Genomic DNA, 22,214 nt, shown 5'->3' with positions numbered 1-22,214 from the left:
CCTCCCAAGAATTGGCTGGCGCAGCAGCGAGGGGCGGGGATGGCAGGGAGGCCGGCGAGGCTGGACGGGCGGCGCTAGCAGAATCTCGGGGACGGTTGCTGAGGGGGACTGGGATCCCGGTCGCGGCGCCTTCCGCCTGACCGCTCCTACTCTGTCGGATCCCGAGCGACCTAACCAGAGCCAGCGCCGAACGGGTGGGCCGGACTGAGAGGTGGGTGTGCAGGCCTCTGGGAGGTACCGGGACCCCCGACGGGTCCTGGGGGTGGAACCAGGATATCTGGACAGGGGTTCCGGAACTGGGTCCCAGACTTGATAGCTCCCACCCATCCACGGGGGCTGTAAACCATAGCATAAGGTTCTAGACCGCGGGAAAGGATACCACCCACGGCCCTTCAGGAGGTTCCACGAACCTCAGGGTCCCTGGTCTGTGGGGGCACACACTTTGGGGAAGGTCCCACATTACTCTAAGGCCTCTCTCAATCCCTGGGGACCGCAGACTATGTTGTGACAGGGAGCTCTGTAACTGAAGTCAGGCAGCGGCGGGAATCACTAAGGAGAAAGACACTTCCTATAGTAGTACCCTGGTGTCCTGGCTTACGCATTAGGGATCCCTGCCCCTCAGGAGACATGGGGGAACTCAGAGTGTCCACAGAACCTATGTCAGGAATTGCTGAGGCACTTTGGGGGGGTTACCCCAAAGTAGGTAGGTAGAAAGAGGCAAAGACCCCAACAGAGGGAAGATGGGTGGTTGACACCTATCCAACCCTAAGGGGTGGGAAAGGCAAGTAGCCACTTGAAAAGGCAGGGTCTGAAGAACCCCAGCTCTGTGGATTAGGACATCCCACCACCACCAGACCCCTTCACCAGATGGGTGACTCGACAAGTGAGTGTTCTGAGGAAGGGGAAGGCATAACTGAGGAATGAATCAACACAAGGTTGGAGGGGCAATCCTGGGGCCATTTCAGTCACCACACATTAACTAAGCACCTATGGTGTGTCAGGCTGTGGGCCCTCAAATTCCATAAAGACATGAGGGCTGAGGAAGGAAGGAAAGAGCTGGAAGTTTAGGCCAGGATTTAGAGGGCCATGATGGGCAGTGATGGGGCAAGAGGGAGTGTCCTGAGCCCCTAGGGGCACTTTGGAAGGGGGCTTCAGGAGCAAGAGGGGGCCAAGATTTTGATTAAATCCATCTCTGCCCTGGGTCTTTGGGATCCTTCTTCCCCCCTGTGACAAATCCCTGGCCCTTTTCAGTCCTCACTTTGCCTATCCAGAGATTGGATGGTACAGGTTCTGAAGGCCATTCTAGCTGGGGAATTCAATTCGAAGTGTGTAACTTGGCAGGAGGAGCTAGGTGCCTGGACACCTGGCTTCATGAGGTCTAGGTAGCTGGCATCAGGGGGAGGTTAGGACAGGGAGAAGAAAGGAGTGTGTATAGAGGGCTGCCATCAAGAACTGGAAGACGGGATGTTATCTCCAAATGGATTAAATCAACTGGGGAAATGAGGAGCAGTGGCAGCATGGATTTGGATATGGGCACAGCCCACAGCCAGGGAGTCTGAGCTTTCAGCCCAGGAGGGAGCTGGGCAGGCCCCGGGGATAGGTGGGTGGGGCAGGAAACTGGAGTCTGGTGGGCACCCCCTGGTGGTGAGCAGGCTGTGGTGGGCCTTAATCCAGGTCTCTACTCTCGCTGTGAAGAGCCCAGTTTAGGCCACGCAGCAGGCTAGCCTTAAGTTAGCTGGGCTTGAACCAGGGTTTGTTAAGTTTTCAGCATATCAGCCTAGGACTGAGGGAAACTCCCAGCCCGGAGCCACAGGGAGCAAGGATGGGACCCCAACAGATGATCATGGGTTAGAGAGGGAAACTGAGGCACAGAGCCCAAGTGCCTGTGTTTTCCAGAGGTCCCAGCATGCCTAATTCATGTCTGTCTCCTGCAGAATTCCCTGAGCTGTCAGGTGCCACAGGCACTGGAGATCTCACGAGGAGGGGACGGACAGAGGTAGGGGCCAGCAAGATGGCAGATGAGGCCTTCGCCGGGCTGGATGAGGGAGCCCTGCGGAAGCTGGTAAGTGGCCCATTCATCCCTGCTGTGATGACAGGCAAGCCAGGTCAGAGGCAGGGCCTGTCCAGGCTACCTCTCAGCTGATGAGGGGAGGGGTGGAGGGAGGGGGCAGGAGGAGGGCTCAGGAGAACAGGACTAAGCCTGTTATGCATGACTGGTGCCACGGACCCACTAGCATGTGCCTGTCCATGCCAGATGCTAAGGCCTGGTCCCTCCCAGGCCCCCACTGCCACCACCTGTTTAAACAGTAACTACTGGGGACTCACCCATGTGTAGCTATAGGTGTGGGGAGGCTAGATTTGCTCTCCCAAGCAACTACCTGGGCCGTGCCTACCCCTGGAGGCTGGCCCAATGATAACAGTAGCACCAATGATTTAAAATGCCAGGGCACAGGAGCGCCTGGGTGGCTCAGACTCTTGGTTTTGGTGCAGGTCGTGATCTCAAGGTCCTGGGATCCAGCCCCACGTCTGCCCACCCTGCCCCCCCCTCCAGTTGGAAGTCAACTTGAGGATTCTTTCACCCTTGGCCTCTCCCCCTGCTCTCACACTCTCACTCTAAAATAAATAAATAAATCTTAAAAAAAAAAAATGCCAGGGCACAGCAGGGGTCAGGCTGGGTGCTAGACCATCTCACAGAAACTGTGACTACAGCAGCTCCAAAAGCCAGGAGGGCACTGTGTCTCAGAGAGATGAAATCACTTCCCCGAGGGCACCCAGCTACAAAGAGGGTGTGCCAGGATCCAAACCCCAAAGAGAGGCATGGGGGACCAAGTCTTGGATAAATCAAAGCAAGAAGAGCCCATAAAGAGGGAAGGGCCCTTGAGGGGGCTTGGGGCTCCTTATAAGCTCTGTGATTTCTAGTGTATCATTTTTCCCTCTCTGATCCTCAGTTTCTTTACCTGAAAAATGGGAGAGGGAGATCTGTGCAAACATATATCCAGGTCCTAGAGTTGTCATGGGGATAGGAGGCATGGGCCCATATCTTAGAGTGGAAGAATAGGCCCACTCTTTTCCCAGCTTCTTGATCGCCCTATCTAAACATAGCCCACCAGTCCCGGTGCACAGAAAGGCTGTAGGGCAACACAACAGGGCACGCACGTGACCACTATCTGGGGCAGGGAGCTACTGAACTGGAGGAGGGGCCAGAGCCCCGCCCCCCAGACCTTAACCTTTGGGGCGGGGAGGGGGGCGAATTAAGATTTACCTTTCCTAGGAAAAGGCTAGTGACCTACCCACCCCCATACCATTTTTCTGGGGACAGGAGTCACTGGGCAGTGGCCAGTGTTGCCATGATGTACCAAGGCAGTCAGCCTGTGTGCCCTCAGACAAGCCCTTTAGATTTTCTGGGTGTCTGCCATGGCCACAGCCTGCTGTGTGGCAGATTGGTTTTCCAGAAGTTCCCACCACGTCAGCTCGACCTCCCCTCAGGAAGTCAGCTGAGGGTAATAGAGGCAGAGCGTTCCAGAAAGCAAGTCAGGCCCTCGCGCATCTCCGTCTTTAGGGGTCCCCTCGGAGGCTCAGGGCTCTCCAGTCGCCAACCCCGACTGGGCCCATGTGGGCTCGTAAAGAAGCCCAAGCGGTAGCTGCTGTCGGCCCAGCCCCGCGCCCTCGCTGGGAAAGAATTAACTAGACGCTGCCCATCGTCTTGGGACAGCGAAGCCGCGCAAGGTCACTCCCGGTTCCTCCACGGCCGGCGCCCGCCATTACTTCGCCCCGGCACTGCTGAGGGTTCCCGCCCGGAACGCCGGCCTGGCTCCCGCCGGCTTCGTGGCAAGAACGGGGGCGTCCCAAGCCGGGCTCCTCCCCGCAGGGCCGGGCCTTATAAGGGAAAACTGGCTGGCGCCCCAGCTTCGGGCCGATTCGGGGACCCGGGCAGCAGCTTCCGGCCTACGCTCCCGCACATTCCTGAGGACGGGGCGGGGTGCCTGCGCGGGATGGGGCACTCGGGGACAGCCACGCCGCGTGTCCCCCTGCCACATACCCGGACGCCCTCCCTCTCGGTCCCGGGGTCCGAGTTCAAGCTCCGGCGCTCACTAGCTGGGTGACCTAGGGAAGCTGCTTAAGTGCTTTGATTTCCTCTTCTGAGTCGGAGACATTAAAGCTGGCTGTGGCGGGGGCTTCCTGTCTGGCTCCGCACCGGGCGCCCTGTTCCGGGCGGCCCGAGAGGGGCGTGGGCGGTGCCCTGGGAAGACTAGCGGTTCCGGAGCCTCTGGGCCTTCGGCGCCCCCTGGCGAGGCCTCGCTCCACGGCCGGTTTCCCGGGGTCGCTGGAGGAGCTGGGACTGAGGAAATGCCTGGAAAGTCTTCTGTGGAGTGCTGGTGGGGAGACTGAGTCCCAGAGAGATGCTGGGGCCTCTCAGACCCCACCCCGCATTCCCCAAGAGCGAGGACAGAAAGGCCGGGAGACCCGGCCTCCCAGGAGGAGGAAGTGCTGTCTTTCCTCCCTGGAGAATTTCACTGGGCAGTTTCGGAAACCGCCCTATCCTCTTCCCCTTCCTTCTGGTGGACGATGGCTCTTTGTACTTCCTTCCCTCCCTCCCACAGTCCCCTCCACACACAACGGTGGGGCATGAGAGGGCAGGGAACATAAGCCACACAACAGGGGTACTGTCAGCCAACAGTATCCAGGCTCAAGGGCAACGTCATGCTGGAGACGACCAGTAGCATGAGGTTTTCCTTCCCCCAGCCCCGCTCTATTCATTTGGTGGGGGGATCAGCCGGAGGATCCTATTTTCCAGATGGGGACAGTGAGTCTTCTCAGAGGTAGCCATGTTTCCACATCATGCTGTTTTCAGGGATAAGAACCCCATCTCTGGAACCCAGGGCATTCAGAAGAGGTACCCAGGAGACAAGAAGGCTAGACATCTCTTAGCCTCTTTACCCTCTGTACAAGGGCACTGAACCAGTTGACTCCTCAGACCCACAATTGCCAAGTGTAACACAGACAGCTCTAGTTCTGAGGCCAAGACTGGAGGGTGGGAAGGTAAGCCTCTTGCTCCCTCCCTCTGCTATAATAGGCCCTCTTTGGCCTTTATAGTTGTCTCTAGTCCAGGCTAGAGAGGGTTCCTTACACAATGGTGCCAAGGCCCTTGAGGTACCCACCTTGGCAGAGGGACCCCAGCAAAAGAGCTATTTCAGCACAAGGCTGACGCTGGAGTCAGAGAGACATGGGTTCGATCCTGGCTCAGGTCATTTGGCTGTGAGCAAATGACTTTTCTCCCCTTGAACCACAGTTTCCTTACCTGTCAAATAGGAGTGATAAAGCACCTAGGGTTTCTGTGAGATTAGGGCAGACTGGGGGCTCAGTGCTGGGTCTGTCATAGAGGTTCCCGATAAATGTTACTTATGCGTCATATCTTACACTTATTTGTCCTTGCCTTTCTCTCCTTCTAAGTGGCTGGAACCACGGAGGGGGTAATGTTTACTATATGTACAGCTATGCAAGGGGACCCCAAGTCACTGCCCCCATCCCCACCCACTGCTCTGAGGTGGGAGCAATTGTTCCTTTTGGCAAATGAGAAAACCAAGACACAGAGAGGTTAAGGACCTCCCAGCCACCCAGCCAGGCGCAGACTGAGGGTGGAGCAAGCTGGGGGTTCTGGCCTGAACCTCAAGGGATCCTCCCATAGCTTCACAGAAATGTGGAGCCTGAGGGACTCGTGGAGAGATCTGTCCCCCAGAACTCTCCTTACTCTTTTCAGACCAGGGCAAGTGACCTGATGGCAGATTGGACCAACCCATACCCCTGCTGAAACCTGTCCCCACCACTTGACCCCCTGCCCCTGGAGTAAGAAGGAATGATGGAGGAAAAGGCTATAAAGGAAGGAGGTAGAGGGTTCCTGGACCCTACCCCTGAATGATTTCCCTGGGCCAGTCCTCTCTCTCTTGAGCCACAGACTGTAGAGGGGAGAGATGTGGGGCCTGGGCAGGGGGGAGTACAACAGAATTGGCTGACTGCCCAGCGAAGGTACCCTTTCTGAACCTGGTTAGACCAGCCACCCCCAATCTCCCAGGGATTGAGGGGCTAAGAAGCTGGTGGGAGCACCCCCCCCCCATTTATACCCTCTCTAGGGCCCTGGGTAGATCCTAGTGCAGCTATATTATCTGTCTGGGGAGCTGACCCTCCTACTCTGGGCCCTGGAGCCTTTGATGGTGGTTAGGACTGGGTCAGTATGGGGGGGAAAAATAGCCTCTAGCCAGTCAAGTTAGTAGGACTCCTGAACACCTGCTTCTGCATAGGTTTTTCCATCAATCCGATGTGGATGAGGCTGCCACCCTCAGCAAGGCTGTAGTGCTTTGGGACAGAACATGGGAATCTTCCTTGCTCACATGGTGGACTCTAGCTATCCTAAGCACGCTTTCCTCCCCAGGGACCCTGTTGGGAGCCCATAGGGTGGCCTCACTCCTCCTGACTCCCAGGCTGTTTTAGGGGGTTCAATGAAGAACTCTGAGACAGGAGTCAAATCTTAGGAAGCAATGCCCAGGCGGGTGGTCGCTCGCCGCCCACTCTATAAAGCGATCATGCACAGTGAGCCATCTAGGAGCTCTATTTCCATGGGCCGGGTCTCCCTGAGACCCTGGGTGGGTGGGAGGGCAGGCTCGTGACAGGCATGTGGCAGAGAGAGTAGATACAGACCACTCATTGTGGCCCAGGCCAAGCTGTGGGCAGCTGGTGCCCGCCCTCTGCCCCAGCAGCCAAAATGACTGGCCCCTCACCCCCGCCTATCCCACAGCTGGAGGTCACAGCAGATCTGGCTGAGCGGCGCCGTATCCGCTCAGCCATCCGGGAGCTGCAGCGGCAGGAGCTGCAGCGTGAGGAGGAGGCCCTGGCATCCAAGCGCTTCCGTGCTGAGCGGCAGGACAACAAGGAGAACTGGCTGCAGTGAGTGGCCAGGGAGGCTTGATCACACAGGTGGGAGGAGGCTACACTGGGGGCTCAGCAGGTGTTGTGCAGGCAGGTGGGAGCACAGGTGTCTACTCCCCAGCTGGGTGTGCAAAGGGCAGCACAGGCAGGCATCTGGAATACGCTGAGATGTCTGTGGGTCCGGACCCCTCGCCAGTCGTGGAGTCCTACACATGCCTGTGTCAGTAGCATATCGGAGCCCGTGGTCTTAGTGCTCACATACATGGGCATGTGTGTGCCAATGTGTAGCCAGAGGGCATGCACTGCCACCTGCCCCCTGCCAAGGTTCTGGGTACCTAGTCCTGGCCACTGCCCTCAGCCCGCATCCTCTGTGACCTGGCTATGGCAGTGGGGGTCAGAGTCCTGATGTCCCCGCAGCTCTCAGCAGCAGGAGGCGGAGCAGCAAGCTGCTCTGGCGCGGCTGGCTGGGCGGCTGGAGTCCATGAATGATGTGGAAGAGCTGACCGCACTGGTAAGGCCCAGGCCAGGGCAGGGGATGGGCCAGGGCGGGTGAAGAGCCAGACTCCACAGTCCAGCTCTCACGGCCTGCTTCTCATCCCCAGCTGCGAGGTGCCGGTGAGTATGAAGAACGCAAACTAATCCGTGCTGCCATCCGCCGCATAAGGGCCCAGGAGATTGAGGGTATGTGTCCTGCCCCAGTCCTGCCCTGTGCCCTGTTGCTCACCACCCACATCCCCTCCTGGCCACTCACCTGGCATTTTTTTCCTTCCCTTCCAGCCGCCACATTGGCCGGGAGGTTGTGCAGTGGGCATGCCAACAGTGGCTCAAGAGAGGAGAGCAAGGGACGGGCAGCACAGAGGCTGGAACGGTGTGAGGTAAGGAAGGTGGGCAGGGTGGAAGGGTAGCCCAGTGTCCTGCACCCATGGATGCCAGCAGCAGAGAGCACCAGTGTATCTTTGCTAGGCTGGTACTTGACTGGGGGTGGGAGGTGTTTGGGGGACACTAAGGCTCTGTCTCAGGCCTCTGCCTATTCTCCTGCACAACTTCTGGCCATGTGTCCCCCAGTCCAGGCTCTGCATCTAGCCAGGCCGTCCCCTCAAAGCCATCTTGTTTGTACTGCTCCCGAGTGTGTCTCCCATTACCACCCTGCTGGCTTCCCAACTTCCATGCCTACCTTTCATCCACCATGGCCATCCGGCCCTCCATGGCCATCCGACCTCTGCTCTGTAGCCAGTGCAGTCTCCCTGAAATGCAAATCTGACCCTGGTAACCTCCCCAGCTTAAACCAATCCCTGAGGCTGTGCCTCCCTATCCAGAAGCCCACATCCTGACTTTGGCTTATCAGGGCCTGCCTATCACATCCCAGCTGATGGGTGGAGCACTGCTGGGAATTGACTATTCTCTAGGGAGTGTGGGTGAGAGGTCAAGCTGTGTAGATTCCCTAAGTGGCCAGCAGAGGCCGCTGGGTCCCAGTCCCTGAAGGACTACCCCCACAGACACACACACTGATTAGTCTGACTAGGATCCAGGAGTCAGGGGGCCTCTGCTCCAGGGATCTATTAAGGCCAGGAGTCCCCAGCAGGTCTCTTGTCATCCCCTACCCTTGGCATAGGATCTGGTCCTCTCCAAACCACCCTCAACTAGGCAGTGCCGGGAGGCGGGGAAGTGAAGATCAGCCTGCATGCGTGTGCGGGTATGCTCATGGGAAGCTCTGCCTACCCCCTCTGCTTTGCATGCCCTGCCCTGGGCACCTGTCAGTCTGGGGAGCTTTGGCGGCATCCTGTGGATCACCCACAGGTGCCAGAGCCAGAGAAACAGGAGCAGCAGGCAGAGGTCCCAGAGCCAACCCCACCCCCCCAGGGCACCACCCGGGATGTGACCACGGTGACACTCCTGCTTCGGGCCCCACCTGGGGGCACACCCAGCTTACCTGCCTCGCCCATCAGTTCACCCACCACTGCTTCTCCTGAGCCTCCACTAGAGCCTGCTGAGGCCCAGTGTCCTGCTGCTGAGGCTGTGGGCAGCCCTGAGCCACCCTCCAGGCCACCCAGAGCCACCAGTCCTGAGCCCCAGGAACCACCAGCCACCCCCAGCACTGAGAGGCAGGTGATCAGCAAGGTGAGTCTGGATGAGGGACAGGGATACCAGGCAGGTGAGCTCCTTGATTTGGGAGACAGGCTCTGCCTATGCTGTGTTTCCCCTGCAGCTCCTGCCTGGCCTCACAGAGCCCCCAGCTGTCCAAGGTCCCACCAAAGGTCCCTCCAACACAAAGAGAGCAGGTGAGAGTCCCAGCAGAGGTAGCTACAAGCCTCCCCTTCTGTGTCTGGAAAATGGGCTCTCTTGCCTAGACAGCTTCAGCTTCTTCAAGGCTAGGCAGTCCCTGACACTCCTCCCACTGCCCTGAAGTGTCCCCACCCCCAGCCTGGCCCGCCCCCCCACCCATGGCCAGAGGCCTCCCAGCAGCCTTGAAAGGCAACGGGCCTCAGGCACATTCTTTTCCCCAATAAGGGAGTGCACCCATCTCCCAGCTGAGGCCATGGGTAGTACTGCCCCCCCCGGGGGGGGGGTGTCCCCCACCCCCATCAGCAGGGAGAATCTAGGCACCCTTCCTCCAGCCCAAGCCTGGCCCCAGCCCCCACGAGTGTCCAAGTCATCCTAGGGTCAGTGTGGGAGGAGAAGGAGGAGCCTATAAGCTAGATACAGCTGAATGGGGAAGCCAGGAGCTAAGGAGGTACAAGATGGGATGGGGAGGCTGGAGTACAAGAAGGGGCTGAGAGGCTGAGGTGGTGTGGAGAAGAGAACTATGAGATGTGGAACCCCCATAGGCAGTCTCCTTTATCTTCCCCTACCTGGCCACCACCATTTTTCCAAAGTGCTAGACCTGGCTGGACCCCGTCCCTGCCAACGCTCCCTGTCGGTGCTCAGCCCCTGCCAGCCAGCCCAGAACCGAGGTACTACCTGTTCCCACTTCTGGAGACTTGGGGCAGTCCCTGGCCCACCACGTCACTGATAGCCCTCTTAATCCCTTCTAGAGCCCCCCACCCCTGCCGGTGGACCTTCCCCATTCCAGCGGGCTGGCTCCGTGCGGGATCGTGCGCGCAAGTTCACCTCTGATTCTCCCATGGCTGCCAGGCTCCAGGATGGTCCATCCCGATTGGCCCTGGGTTCCTCGACCCCAGCAAGACTCCTGGGCCCCTCCCACATCAGCACTACCCCTGCCTCCTCTTCCAGCGGCTCCTCCTCACGGGGCCCCAGTGACACCTCCTCCCACCCCAGCAAGGAGCCACGAGGAACAGCCAGGCCCCTGGCCCAGCTTCAGAGCTACCCCCGGGAGGAGGGCCCCAGGGGGCGGGGCTTAGCTGCCAGGCCCCTTGAAAACGGAGCAGGGGGGCCCGTGGCCCGCTCAGAGGAGCCCAGTGCCCCGCTTCCCGTGCCTGTCAGCATTGCCGAGCCAGGGGCCAGTATGAAGACCACATTCACCATCGAGATCAAGGATGGCCGTGGCCAAGCATCCACTAGCCGAGTGCTGCTGCCCACAGGCAACCAGAGGGCAGGTAGGCCTCCCTGCTCTCTCACCACTGCTGGGAAGGAGTGTCTGCAGCCAGCCACCCACCCAGCTCTGCAAATAGGACCAGCGCTGTGGCCAAGGTTCAGGGTGTCTCCAAAGGCTGTGCTGGGAGCAAGGGGCACCATTAGCCTTGGCTGGCATCTCCCTCACTGCAGCTGATCTGACAGTAGCCCTTCTCCCCCTCCAGAACTGACGCTGGGGCTCCGGGCGCCTCCCACCCTCCTCAGCACCAGCAGTGGGGGCAAGAGCACCATTACCCATATCAGCAGCCCCGGGACCCTGGCCCAGCTGGGTAGCATCACTCACGTCACCAGCTTCAGCCATGCCTCCCCTGGTAGCCGGGGAGGCTGCAGCATTAAGGTGAGCCCCTCCTTACCCCACCAGCCTCACGATCCATCAGTCTTCTATAGACTGCTTCAGGATGTAGGGCTAGCGGGATTCCTCTGCTCCGCTTCTCCCCGCATTGCACACACAGGGAAACTGAGGCCTGGAGAGAGAAGATGGCTACCTATAGTCCAGAGCCAGTTGGCGGCAGAACTAAGGGCAGACCCAGCAGGTGTGTCAGGAGCTTACTTTGTACTGGCCTCAGGCTTCCTTCATGCTGGTGTGGTCCTTACTCCAAAACTGGTTGGTTCATTCCTAATGAACAGATGGGAAAACTGAGGCTCAGAGAGGGTAGTGCGGGCTTGCCCCCTCTTCATGTGGTAGCCCCAGAGCTCCTGCTCCTTTCCAAACTGGACCTCAGCCCCAAGAAGCAAAGCTGCTGATCTGCTCATCCAAGATCAGCCTGGCCTCTTAGGAGATTGGAGATTAGTGATTACCATCTGCGTCTACATCTCTGAGGGGTTGAGCAGAAGCATGGGTGGGGGGATAGGCAGGGGGAGGCAGCAGCCTAACAGGTGCCACGGGAACTGAATACGCCGTACCTTTCCATTATTCATTCCCGAGCCTGGGATCAGCCAGCTGGGAGCTGAGCTGGGGAAGGGACTCCCCAGTGGGCCGTCTGGCTGCCCAGGTAATGTCCTCTTGGCTTCACTGGGGACTAAATGGGACTTTGGTTGAGGTGAGATGGCTAGAGCCAGCTTTGGGCCTTCTCGGGGGTGACTGGAAGAGGGTGGGGGCAAGAAAATACCCTTTCCCCCTCAGAGCAGGACCTCTCTGCTCTCTGCCAAGAGAGTGAGGGGATGATGCCTTTGGGGTGGGTGGGAGGTAACAACAGTGAGTCTTGCGTCTAATGCAACTCACCTCAGTTTCCCCGTCTAGAATGGAGGGAAAGCAGAAAAGTGCCTCAAATGGGCTCAGAATCTGTGGTTGGATCCAAGGGCCATAGGCAGGCCAGAGAATGTTTATGTCAGGGATGAGACACTTGTTCTAGCACATTGCTCAAAGTCCTGCCTCTCTGCCTCCATTTCCCCCATTTGTTCAAGCCTTTCTAAAATTGCATGGCCTAAAGGCAAAGGAGCGCAGGCTCTGGAGTCTGGCAGGCTGGATCCTCACAGCTCATGCAAATGGTGGCCCAGGCAGGCCCATTCCTTGCTGCCTCGGTTCCCCCATCTGCGGAGCATGGGGCTGTGGCCTTGGTAGTCCTTCAGAACCTGTGCAGCATTGCTGTGCTGCCCGTCTGCGATCTGTGCAGGGCCAGGCCTGGCGGTCTGCCTGCTTGGGCAGGCCCCCCCCCACCCCCCTCCACAGGGAGCCCAGAATAGGTTTCTATTTGGGCCCGGGCCCCAGCCCCAGCTGGCGGGTGGCAGGCTGGGAGGCCGGGAGGCCAGCAGGGGCGGGGCAGGCCCACTGCCCTTGCCTTCGCCCTCAGGCCAGCTGCAAAGACTCTGACACTGCCAGCCAGAGGCAACTGTCCCTATCCCTGTCCCCATCGTCACCCAACCATACAACCCCTGCCATCACCATGCCGGGGGTCCCGGGGCCCGGGTCTGAGCTGGCTGTGGCCCTTGAGGAGCGATTGGGCTTGGCGTTGGAGGAGCTGCGGGCAGTGGCTGAGGCTGGCCGGGCGGCAGTGACCCAGGCAGCTGAGGCAGCAGCCTCAGCCATGGAGCCCGTGGCCCGGGCCGCTGAAGAGCTGCGGGTGGAGACGGCAGCGCTGAGCCGGCGGCTGGATGCACTGGGCAGGCAGGTGGAGGTGCTGAGCCTTCGGCTGGGGGTCCCACTTGCGCCTGACCTTGAGCCTGAGCTGGAGCCCAGCGAGCTGCTCCTGGCCGCTGCCGACCCCGAGGCCCTCTTCCAGGCGGCTGAGGATGCTGGGACCCCCGTGGCCCACCCACCTGCCTTCAGTACCCGCCGCCGCTCCTCTGCCGGCCTTGCCCGCAGCAGCAGTCTCGTAAGTCCCTCTGGGCTGGGGAAGCGGGGCAGAGGAGGGGGCGGGTGGTGTTAAGGGGGTTCTGCTTCTGCTGAGGGTCCTTAAGATATGCCTCTACCATCACTGAGCCTCAGTTTACCTATCTGCAGAGGTACGGGGATGCTGGTGCTCCAACGCTCAGGCGAGAGGGTGCCAGGCTCCTGGCCCTGAGGCGTGCTTGGTGGCTGCCCTAGCAGCCCTTGGCCAGGCCCCAGCCCCCACCCCCACCCCCATCCCTACTCTGCCCCAGCCAGGCTGAGTCTCTCTAAAGCAGCTGCTACTTCGGCTCTCCTTACCCTCACAGCAGACAGAGAGGCCCTGCCAGGAGGGGAGGGGCTATAATAACTGGGCTGGGGGCTTGTCTGCAAGTGGTTGGAAGGTGGCCTGGGAGGGGTAGGGCACTGAGTTGGGGCTGCATGCCCCTTAGAGGGAGCAGGGGCAGGCTTCAGAGAGGACTTGGCTCTGAGCAGCCCCAGACAGACACCTGGTCAGGAGCCCAAGGGCCCTGGTTCAGCCCCTTTGGGGCATGTGTGTGTGTGTATGTGCATGGCTTGTGCTGCCTGGGCACTGGCCCAGGAGGCCCAGGCCTTGGGAACTCCCAGCACAGCCTGCCTGGGAGGGGGCTGGGGATGAAGTACCAGAAAGAACTCAGTAACACAATTCCAGGGAGATGGGAAGCCCTATGGCAAGGCTGTCAGCACCTCTTACCTGAGCCTGACCACAATATGACCATCCTCGTGTGGGCAGTCTGACCAGTTTGTGGTGATTGCCAACAGACCCAGGGCCTGGTCCCCCATCCTTTGGGGACAAGGTTGGTTTCATCTATACCCCTCCTTAAACTGTGTGCCTTCTCCCCGCCCTCCAGATGGAACCCGAGCCAGCAGAGTCCCCCTCTGCAGCAGTGGAAGTGGCTAATGGCACTGAGCAAAGCCGGGTGGACAAGGCACCAGAGAGGCGGAGCCCGCTGAGTGCTGAGGAGCTGATGGCCATCGAGGATGAAAGCATCCTGGACAAGATGGTGTGGCCATATCTGGTGGACTAGGGGTTGGCAGGGGCCAGGAACCAGCAGGCAGCAGATGGGTAATGACAGCGGTTCTCTCTGCAGCTGGATCAGACGACAGACTTTGAGGAACGGAAGCTTATCCGGGCTGCACTACGCGAGCTCCGACAAAAGAAGAGAGGTAGAGAGTCCCTTGCCTCACTCTAGATCCAGCTGCTCCCTTGCCCAGTTGCCCTGGGGTCCATTCATGGACCCTCTAGTTCAATAAACTGCCCTACCCAGCTTTTTCTCTAGCCCCAGATGTTCCCTGCCTCCTTCCCCCTGGATCTAGCGTCTCCCTTCCCTAGCCCTGCCTTTCCCCCTGGCTACTCCTGTTATACCAGCCACAACCAGCTTCTCTTCTCCATCCTAGACCCAGTTACTCCCTTTCCTAGCTACTCCATCTTGGATCCTATTGCTTCCCCAAGTACTGCCAGCTACTCCTTCCCTGAATCCAAATACTCTTTCCCCCAGCTGCTTTTCTCTCCTTGAGAGCCACTGATGACCTCTGTAGCCTCTGCCCCTACCCAGCTTCCCCTTCCCTGAGCACAGCTATTTCCTGGATCCAGCTATTCTTTCCCTCAGATTCTAGATTCACTTGCTGCTCTAGATACTCTGAAGCTGACTGCTTCCTCCAGGCCCCACTGATGACCGCCTAGCCCCTATGCTCACCCACCTACTTCTTTAGGCCCAGTTACCCTTCTTGCCAGCTTCTCTCCTGACCACTCTTTCCCTGGATTGAATTACTTCTCAGGTACCCGCAATTACTCCCTCCTTGGATCTAGATATGTTTTCCTCCAGCTGCTCTTTTCCCCCTTGGACCCATTAAAGACCCATTCAGCCACCAGCCTCACTCAGCTTCTCCTTCCCTGAACTCTACTACTTCCGTCCTAGATCTGCATATTCATTCACTTGGGAATAAACTAAACTACTCATTCCCATAGGAACTCCCTTCTTGGATCCAAATACTTCCCCTTTGAGTTTAGCTAGTCCATATTCCCTTGTTCCTGCCTGAGTCCATTGCCACCCACCACACCCCACCCCCTCCTGCCAAATTATAGCTGTCTCCTCACCCTCAGCTACTCCTAGAGAGGGCCCTTGTCCCCTGTGTCTTCCGTATTTCTAACAAATTGCCCTCCACCCCATCTTGTGTGCCCCGTGTGCCTGTGCATATGTGCTGTGTGGGTGATGGGTGGCCCTTCTGGGCATGCATGGGGCTTCCCCCCTGCCACCCTCACGCCGCCCAGACCAGCGGGACAAGGAACGGGAACGGCGGCTGCAAGAGGCACGGGCCCGGCCAGGGGAGGGCCGTGGCAACACAGCCACTGAGACCACCACGCAGCACAGCCAGCGGGCAGCTGATGGCTCAGCTATCAGCACTGTCACCAAGACCGAGCGGCTCGTCCACTCCAGTAAGGGGCTGAGCAGGGCTGGGGGCTCCAGGTGGGAATATAGCCAGCCCACTGGCCCCATACCTCACATTCCTCCTCTCACCCCCTGCCCCTCCAGATGATGGCACGCGGACGGCCCGCACCACCACAGTGGAGTCCAGTTTTGTGAGGCGCTCAGAGAGTAAGGCCGCCTGGTGTCGCCCTGTGCCTGCCTGCCTGCCCACCTCCTCAGACTCTTCCTCAAGCTCTCTCTCCGAACCTTCATCTGTGTGTCTCTGTCCAGCAGTCACTTTCTCTTCTCTGCCTGTGGCTACCACCATCCCCCCCTCACAACTCCCTACCCTATCTCCTGACATTCAGCCCAAGCCCTCACCCTGCTCCTCTTCCCCTTTCTTGCAGATGGTGGCAGCAGCACCATGGTGCAAACCAAGACCTTCTCCTCATCGTCATCCAAGAAGATGGGCAGGTGAGCACAGGTACCCATCCCCGACTACATGGTACCTCACTGCACACCCATTCCACAGAGGGGTAGACCATAGTGCTGGAAGGTAATAAGCATACAGGCAGGGAGAGTCAGAGTAGGAATCCAGCCACTCCTGCTCCCCTTGTGATCTCTCCTGATCCTCAGCCACACCACTGGGGAGGCCAGAGATTTGCTCAGGGTCTCCCAGCTCTGAGTGGCAGTGATGGCATTGAGCCCATAGAGCGGCATGCCTGCCCCTGAGCTGCCTGGTGGCCCTCCACTTGCCAGTGTCTGCAGACCACATCCCATGTCACAGAGCACTCTGCACCTTATTCTCATAAGGGAGGAGTACACCTCTATCCTACAGAGTATCTCGGGGCTGGTAGGCTCAGAATGCAGGCTGGGAACCAGCAGGGTTCAAGAACTCTGAGTCAGAAAGACCTGTGATCACCTTCTTGCACGCCCCCCGCCCATGCCCTATGAAACCTGAGGCCTGTTTTCTCAGCTTTAGTGGAAATGGCAAGGGTCCTCCCTCCCCTTGTGATGTTTAAAATGGCACATAGGAAAGGCTCAGTAGGTATGACCTATTATTATTACCATCATTCTGATTATGCTGGTGGGCATTATTGATAGTGTCCAGAATCTGAACTCACCTAGTAACTTGATCAGAGATTGAGCCTTCTCAGAGAACTCCCAGGGCCCAAGTCTGTTGAAAAGCATGGCTCCCGCCTTTATGTCCTTTGAGCTTCAGTCTACTCTGCAAAACTGGTGTGATGAGGATGCCTCCCTTGCTGACCGGTGTTGCTGGTGGTGGATATACCACAGGGTGTAGAGTACAAGACGACTTCCTTGGCAAGTGGGGTTGAGGCTCAGGAGGAGCCTAACAGTCTCCTCCCTACCCCCCAGCATCTTTGACCGCGAGGATGAGGCCAGCCCGCGGCCCGGCAGCCTGGCGGCACTCGAGAAACGCCAGGCAGAGAAGAAGAAGGAGCTGATGAAGGCGCAGAGCCTGCCCAAGACCTCGGCCTCTCAGGCGCGAAAGGCCATGATTGAGAAGCTGGAGAAGGAAGGTGCCGCCGGGTGAGTGGCAGGGGGTGTGGATGGGCGGGGCCTAATGGCCACATGGGGCGGGGCCAGAGACCGGAAGGCGCTGTGGTAGCGGTGCTAGAAGGGGCCTGAAGGACGGGGAAGGCAGGGGCGGGGACAGGCTGGGTGTGCTGGCGGAGGCAGCGGCCCCTATGGTCATGTGACCTGGCCTCTTTTCCCCCACCCACCAACCCCAACGCACCCCTACAGCAGCCCTGGTGGACCCCGTGCAGCCGTGCAGCGCTCCACTAGCTTTGGGGTCCCTAACGCCAACAGCATCAAGCAGATGTTGCTGGACTGGTGCCGAGCCAAGACTCGTGGCTATGAGGTGAGCTCTATGAGGCCAGGCAGCCTAGCTTCTTTCTTCTACCCCCAATCCCCACCCGGCAGCTCTGCACCTACCTCTTGGCAGAACTCCTTCTCACCCACTGTGCTTTTCACAGCCCCCATGCCTAGCAGGGAGGATGGAAGCCCTCTGTGGGATGAGGAAACGGGCTCAAAGAGGACACACAGCATGCCCTAGATTGCAGAATAAGTGATTAAGTGGAAGGGTCTACTGAGGGCCCAGCTCAGAGCCAGACCTCACCCTTGGAGTCCCCCCTCACTGCTTTCGGAAATAGGAGTTGGGGAGCTCCGTAAATTTATATTAGCAAGGGAAATAGGGGAGGCATGACCATGTCTTAGCTGGGTGGTGCTGGGCTTCCTGGTGGCTCTGTGCCAATAAGTAGCAGATGTGGGAGTTGACAAACTGAATAGAAGGATGCTCACATTCCCACTGCCCAACCGCTGTGCATCCTTGGCCCTGAGATACAGGGCCTCTCTGACCCCAATTGCCCTACATCTGGAATGCCAAACGCTGGGGGCACAGAAGTTACGGGGAAGCTGACCAGCCCTCCCACCATCCATACATAGCACGTGGACATCCAGAACTTCTCCTCAAGTTGGAGTGATGGGATGGCCTTCTGTGCCCTAGTGCACAACTTCTTCCCCGAGGCCTTCGACTATGGGCAGCTCAGCCCGCAGAACCGGCGTCAGAACTTCGAGGTGGCCTTCTCATCTGCTGAGTAAGTGTGGGCCCCAGCCCCGCTGGTGTCAGCTGGGCATCCGGGGCTACGCATCTGGGCCAGGCCCAGCTGCCCCAAGGCCCCCTGGAGCTGACCAGCTGTGCTGTCAGACAGCGGCAGAGACCCCCTTCCCCAGAAGGCCCCTCCCCTCTCTATCCTGCCCACCTGTTGCTGAGTGTGCCAGGTGCCCGCCGGAACGAAGGAGCCGCCGGCCCGCCTACCAGCCCCTGCCAAGGCCCACCAGGTGGCCCTGTCCATATCCCCTCCATTCTCCCTCTGCCCCTTCCTCCCTCTCTCTCTCCCTTTCTCTGTCCTGCTCTCCTCCCACCATCACCAGAGCTTCCTGCTCCCACGGGATCCCGGCTGGAGATTCCAAAAGGAGGCTCCTGGCCCGGGCCCTGGGCCCGCCCAGCCTATATAGGTGTTGCCAGAGGCTTATATAGGACATCAGCAAGCCCTCCACTTTGGAATCGTTACCCTGTCTGCTCACCTCACCCTCAGCACCCTCCATCTGTCTTTCCTTTTCTCCTTTTCTCTTTCTGGTTCCCCCAGATTTCTTCCTCTTCCCCCTCCCCCACCTCCTCTCACGCCTCCCTCACCCCCCCTCCCTGGGGCACAGCCCTCCTCTCCAACCTCAGTTGCCAATGCCATTGCCCCCCCCCCCATTCCCGCTTGCCCCAAGAGTTCTCTGCACCTGTGACTGGTCTGGCCCCCCACCCCTGTCTGCATCGCACACCATTAGTGACGGGTAGTGAGCGGCACGTCCACAAGGGGGAAGGGGCATGCGGGGGGGGAGCCGACAGACTGCAGCACTGAGAATGTAACTGAACTCTTGTCTCTGTGTGTGTGTGTATCTGTGTGTCTCTCTGTTCTCCTACCCTTTCTCTTCTCTGCCTCTTCCCCCTCTTCTCTCCCGGGCCCTGCCTCCCCGCCCCTTCCCGGCCCCCTACCCTCCCCAGGACCCATGCGGACTGCCCGCAGCTCCTGGACACAGAGGACATGGTGCGGCTTCGAGAGCCTGACTGGAAGTGCGTGTACACGTACATCCAGGAGTTCTACCGCTGTCTGGTCCAGAAGGGGCTGGTAAAAACCAAAAAGTCCTAACCCCTGCTCAGGGGCCCCACGGTGAGAAACGCCGCCTCGTCCACCTGTGCTGTATCTGGAATCTGCTCAGAGGGGCACAGAGAGAGACCCGGGAGGTGGGTGGGGGAAGCAACTAGACCCCGAGAAGAGCCAGAAGGAGCCAGACATGGCCCTGTCTTCTGGTAGTTCAGGGCCCAGCAGGCAAGACCATTCTATAAAGGGGCAGTCATCACCCACATGAGCAAGACTGAGATGGAACAAGCCTAGGAGGGAACCCCAGAGGAGGCACCTGACCCAGCCTGCAGGCCCAGGACAGTTGTCTGAAAAAGTGCAAACTGAGCTGGGATCTGAAGGACAAGTTCAGGCTAAAGGAGGGAGAGGGAGTCCTGGAAAGAGGGATGAGCCTATGCACAGGGCTGGGGGCAAGAAGGATGGAGAGCATGGCACACCCAGAGGGGAAGGAAATTTAGTCTGGGTATGAAGGGAAGAAGGGGCCATGAGAGTCTGAACTACCTCCTGAGGGCAAGAGTCATAAAAGTTTTCCAAACAGAGAAGGGATGTATGTCGTCTGGTAGGCATTTTAGAACAATGCCTGGATGAGAGATGGGGAGGGAAGGAATGGGCTAGATAGCTGGAACTTAATAGGAAGCAGGACAGACTTCCTCATGTATCCAGCTGGGGAGAGAGAAGGAGGCTCAAGGAATCTGCTAGGCCTCCAGTTTGGGCCCTGGGGAGCTGGTGGTACCATACTCATTGGAGAGCTCAAGAGCGGGGACAGTGTAACAGGAAGATGTTTCTGGATCTCTAAACTAGTTCTGGCATTTTCTCTCTAGTCACCTCACCTCAGAGCCACAGTAGAGAATTCAGGTCCTGAGCTAACTGTCCATTCCAGATAAGCTGCTCGGAGAAGGAGAAAAGTGGCCTGGCATCCTGGAGGTTTTAGGTCAGAGACAGGGCTAGAAACTGGAACTCCAGACTCCCCACTTAGCGGCCCATCTTCCTTACCCCATCACTTTCCCATCTATTGTATACAGAGAAGAAAAGACAAAGGCTCAGAGTGAGGGGATTGCCCAAAGTAATGTAAGTCAGGGACAGAGCTAGTGGTGAACTCAGATGCCCCTCAAAGCCTGGAGCCGGGGAAGGGAGGTGGGGGGCCAAGCTAACATGTGCACACATATACCCAGAGAAGCCATGCAGGTGAGGGGAGGATGGGCTTGATTCTGTCTCCAGGTCATATATGGACTTAGGAGCTGCTGCCCAGCAGGCTGGCCTGGAAGGCGAGGGGCCCAACCCAGCCCTGATCCAGTTGGAAAGTGTGACTCAGCCATGCTGTTGCTTGAATTGCCCTGTGTTTGGCCTGTCACTGGGGCAGCTGGAGCCCTGAGCCGTGAGCCCCAGTGTAAACAATGGCTTTATAAGGTCTCCAGGGAAGACACCAGAAGTGGGAGGGAGCTCCACGTTGGGGAGCACAGGATCCCTGGGGAGATAGCCACAGCTTGAAGAAGCTGCAGAGAGAGGCTGTCTTTTTCCCTATAGTAGAGCCAGGGAAATGAATCCAGCCAAGGGCACCATAGCACATCAGCAACAGAGTCAAAAACCACCTCATTCATCCTAAGTGCTCCCATGGTCTCCCATGAGGTTGAGACATTGTTGCTATAAAGATGGAGAAACTGAGTCACAGAACAGGGCAGAGCTTTATCTAGTGCACACAGCTGATTAGGGGTACAGCCTGGACTGAAACAGAGGTCTCCTGCCTCCCAAGGTTCTTCCATGAAGGAGTCCAGGTGAGCTGGGGAGTAGACCTCAGCCCTACCATGGTCTCAGGTTTGACTTTGATCAAGGCACAAGATGAGAGGAGGTAGTCCTGGACCCTTTCGTGTTTTGGCGATAGAAACAGTTCCTGCCCTTATACCTTCCCTGCCAAAGGAAATTCAGTTAACATGGACATGGGAGGGAGCAGGGCAGAAAAGGTCTTGCTTTGGGAGAGGAGGGGGAAATGGAGCCAAAGAACAAACACCAGCTTTAGAGCTCTGGGCTGTCACTTGCCTAGTGGCTGCAGCCCACTCACTCCGGAGTGGGGAGATGGCTCCTGCAGTAGGGAAGAGGGGGCTCCAGGCAGGTATCAACACCCAGGGCTGGGGTGCTTGAGTCCCAGAAGGCCCAGCCCTGCACCTACTAAGCTATGGGTCTTGAAACATGCTTCCTGGTCTGTGACTCAGTTTCCCTATCTGTAAAGTACAGCTAGCACTCTGGAGGATGACAGAAGGGCAGCCCTACCCTTGAGGATGTTGTAGGTGGTCCTGTCTGTATTGGTTGGGACCTTCATCTGCCTCCCCTGCTCTACCCAAAGCAGGTGGTAAGAATTAAATAACTACCCCCCCCACGCACACTCACTGTCCTCCATCTTATATAGGAGGATGATCCCCACATGCAAGGACAGGGTTTCCCAGGCCTTTCTGCAGAAGATACCAGGACAGGCATCTGAGAGCTAATCCAGGGCACAGAGGGTTACAGGGGCAGGTCCTGACTGCAGAGAAAGATTTCCCATAGGTAAGGCCCCACTGGATACAATGGCCCAACCCAGAGGCTTGTGCCAGTAGGAGTGTGCCATTGAGGCTGTGTAGGAGATGGCCCTCCAGAGAGAATATGGGTGGGATCTGGAGGCAGGACACCTCCACCTCCACCTATCTGGCCTGACTCCCACAGTGAAGCTTCTAGGCTTGGGTGAGTGGGGCCTGAGGTTTCCTGTCTTCCCGGAATGCTTTTACCCCTTCAGTCAATCAAAAATCTGGAGTTTATGGAAGACCCAACAGGCCACAAGCAGTGAAAAGACCTCCAGGTAGAGGGTAGCCACAGGAGGTGGGGCCGGCGCTGACAACCACACCCCCCCCCCGTGTCCCCTCCCTACAGGATGCTGGTGGACTGCGTGCCGCTGGTGGAGGTGGAGGACATGATGATCATGGGCAAGAAGCCCGACCCCAAGTGCGTCTTCACCTATGTGCAGTCGCTCTACAACCACCTGCGGCGCCACGAGCTGCGCCTGCGCGGCAAGAATGTCTAGCCTGCCTGCCCGCATGGCCGGCCTGCGGCAAGCTGCCCCCACCATCCAGGCACCGTCCCCTCCCTGCGCGCCTGCCCACTGCTGCCGTCAGTCGCGACACCCTCCCCCGCATACACACGCTGCGTTTTGATAAATTATTGGTTTTCAACAACTCTGACTCCTCTCTGCCTCTCTTAGGCTTGTTA

General features: G+C 58.4%; 1 protein-coding gene across 17 annotated transcripts; it reads left to right on the top strand.

Moving 5' to 3' along the window:
* Positions 1-35: 35 nt before the first annotated feature.
* On the top strand, positions 36-22,180 carry SMTN (smoothelin). Of its 17 annotated transcripts, none has more exons than XM_082697873.1 (22): positions 36-211; positions 1,935-2,062; positions 6,791-6,939; positions 7,339-7,432; positions 7,524-7,602; positions 7,699-7,796; positions 8,719-9,039; positions 9,128-9,200; positions 9,795-9,872; positions 9,954-10,475; positions 10,677-10,849; positions 12,732-12,824; positions 13,708-13,860; positions 13,948-14,023; positions 15,129-15,293; positions 15,391-15,453; positions 15,672-15,738; positions 16,642-16,815; positions 17,035-17,149; positions 17,734-17,885; positions 18,845-19,010; positions 21,879-22,180. In XM_082697873.1, the coding sequence occupies exons 2-21, from the start codon at positions 2,012-2,014 to the stop codon at positions 18,987-18,989; spliced, it is 2,841 nt and encodes a 946-aa protein (XP_082553999.1). In that variant the 5' UTR covers positions 36-211; positions 1,935-2,011; the 3' UTR covers positions 18,990-19,010; positions 21,879-22,180. The 17 variants fall into 17 exon arrangements, with proteins under 17 accessions (XP_082553999.1, XP_082553998.1, XP_082554003.1 ...); XM_082697872.1 differs by having other exon boundaries at positions 17,032-17,149; XM_082697877.1 differs by lacking the exon at positions 12,732-12,824.
* Positions 22,181-22,214: the final 34 nt, after the last annotated feature.

This window comes from Mustela nivalis (assembly GCF_964662115.1).
Source record: "Mustela nivalis genome assembly, chromosome: 14".
Lineage (NCBI taxonomy): Eukaryota > Metazoa > Chordata > Mammalia > Carnivora > Mustelidae > Mustela > Mustela nivalis.
The sequence above is the reverse complement of the archived record's forward strand: the minus strand, read 5'-3'. Positions and strand labels throughout refer to the sequence as shown.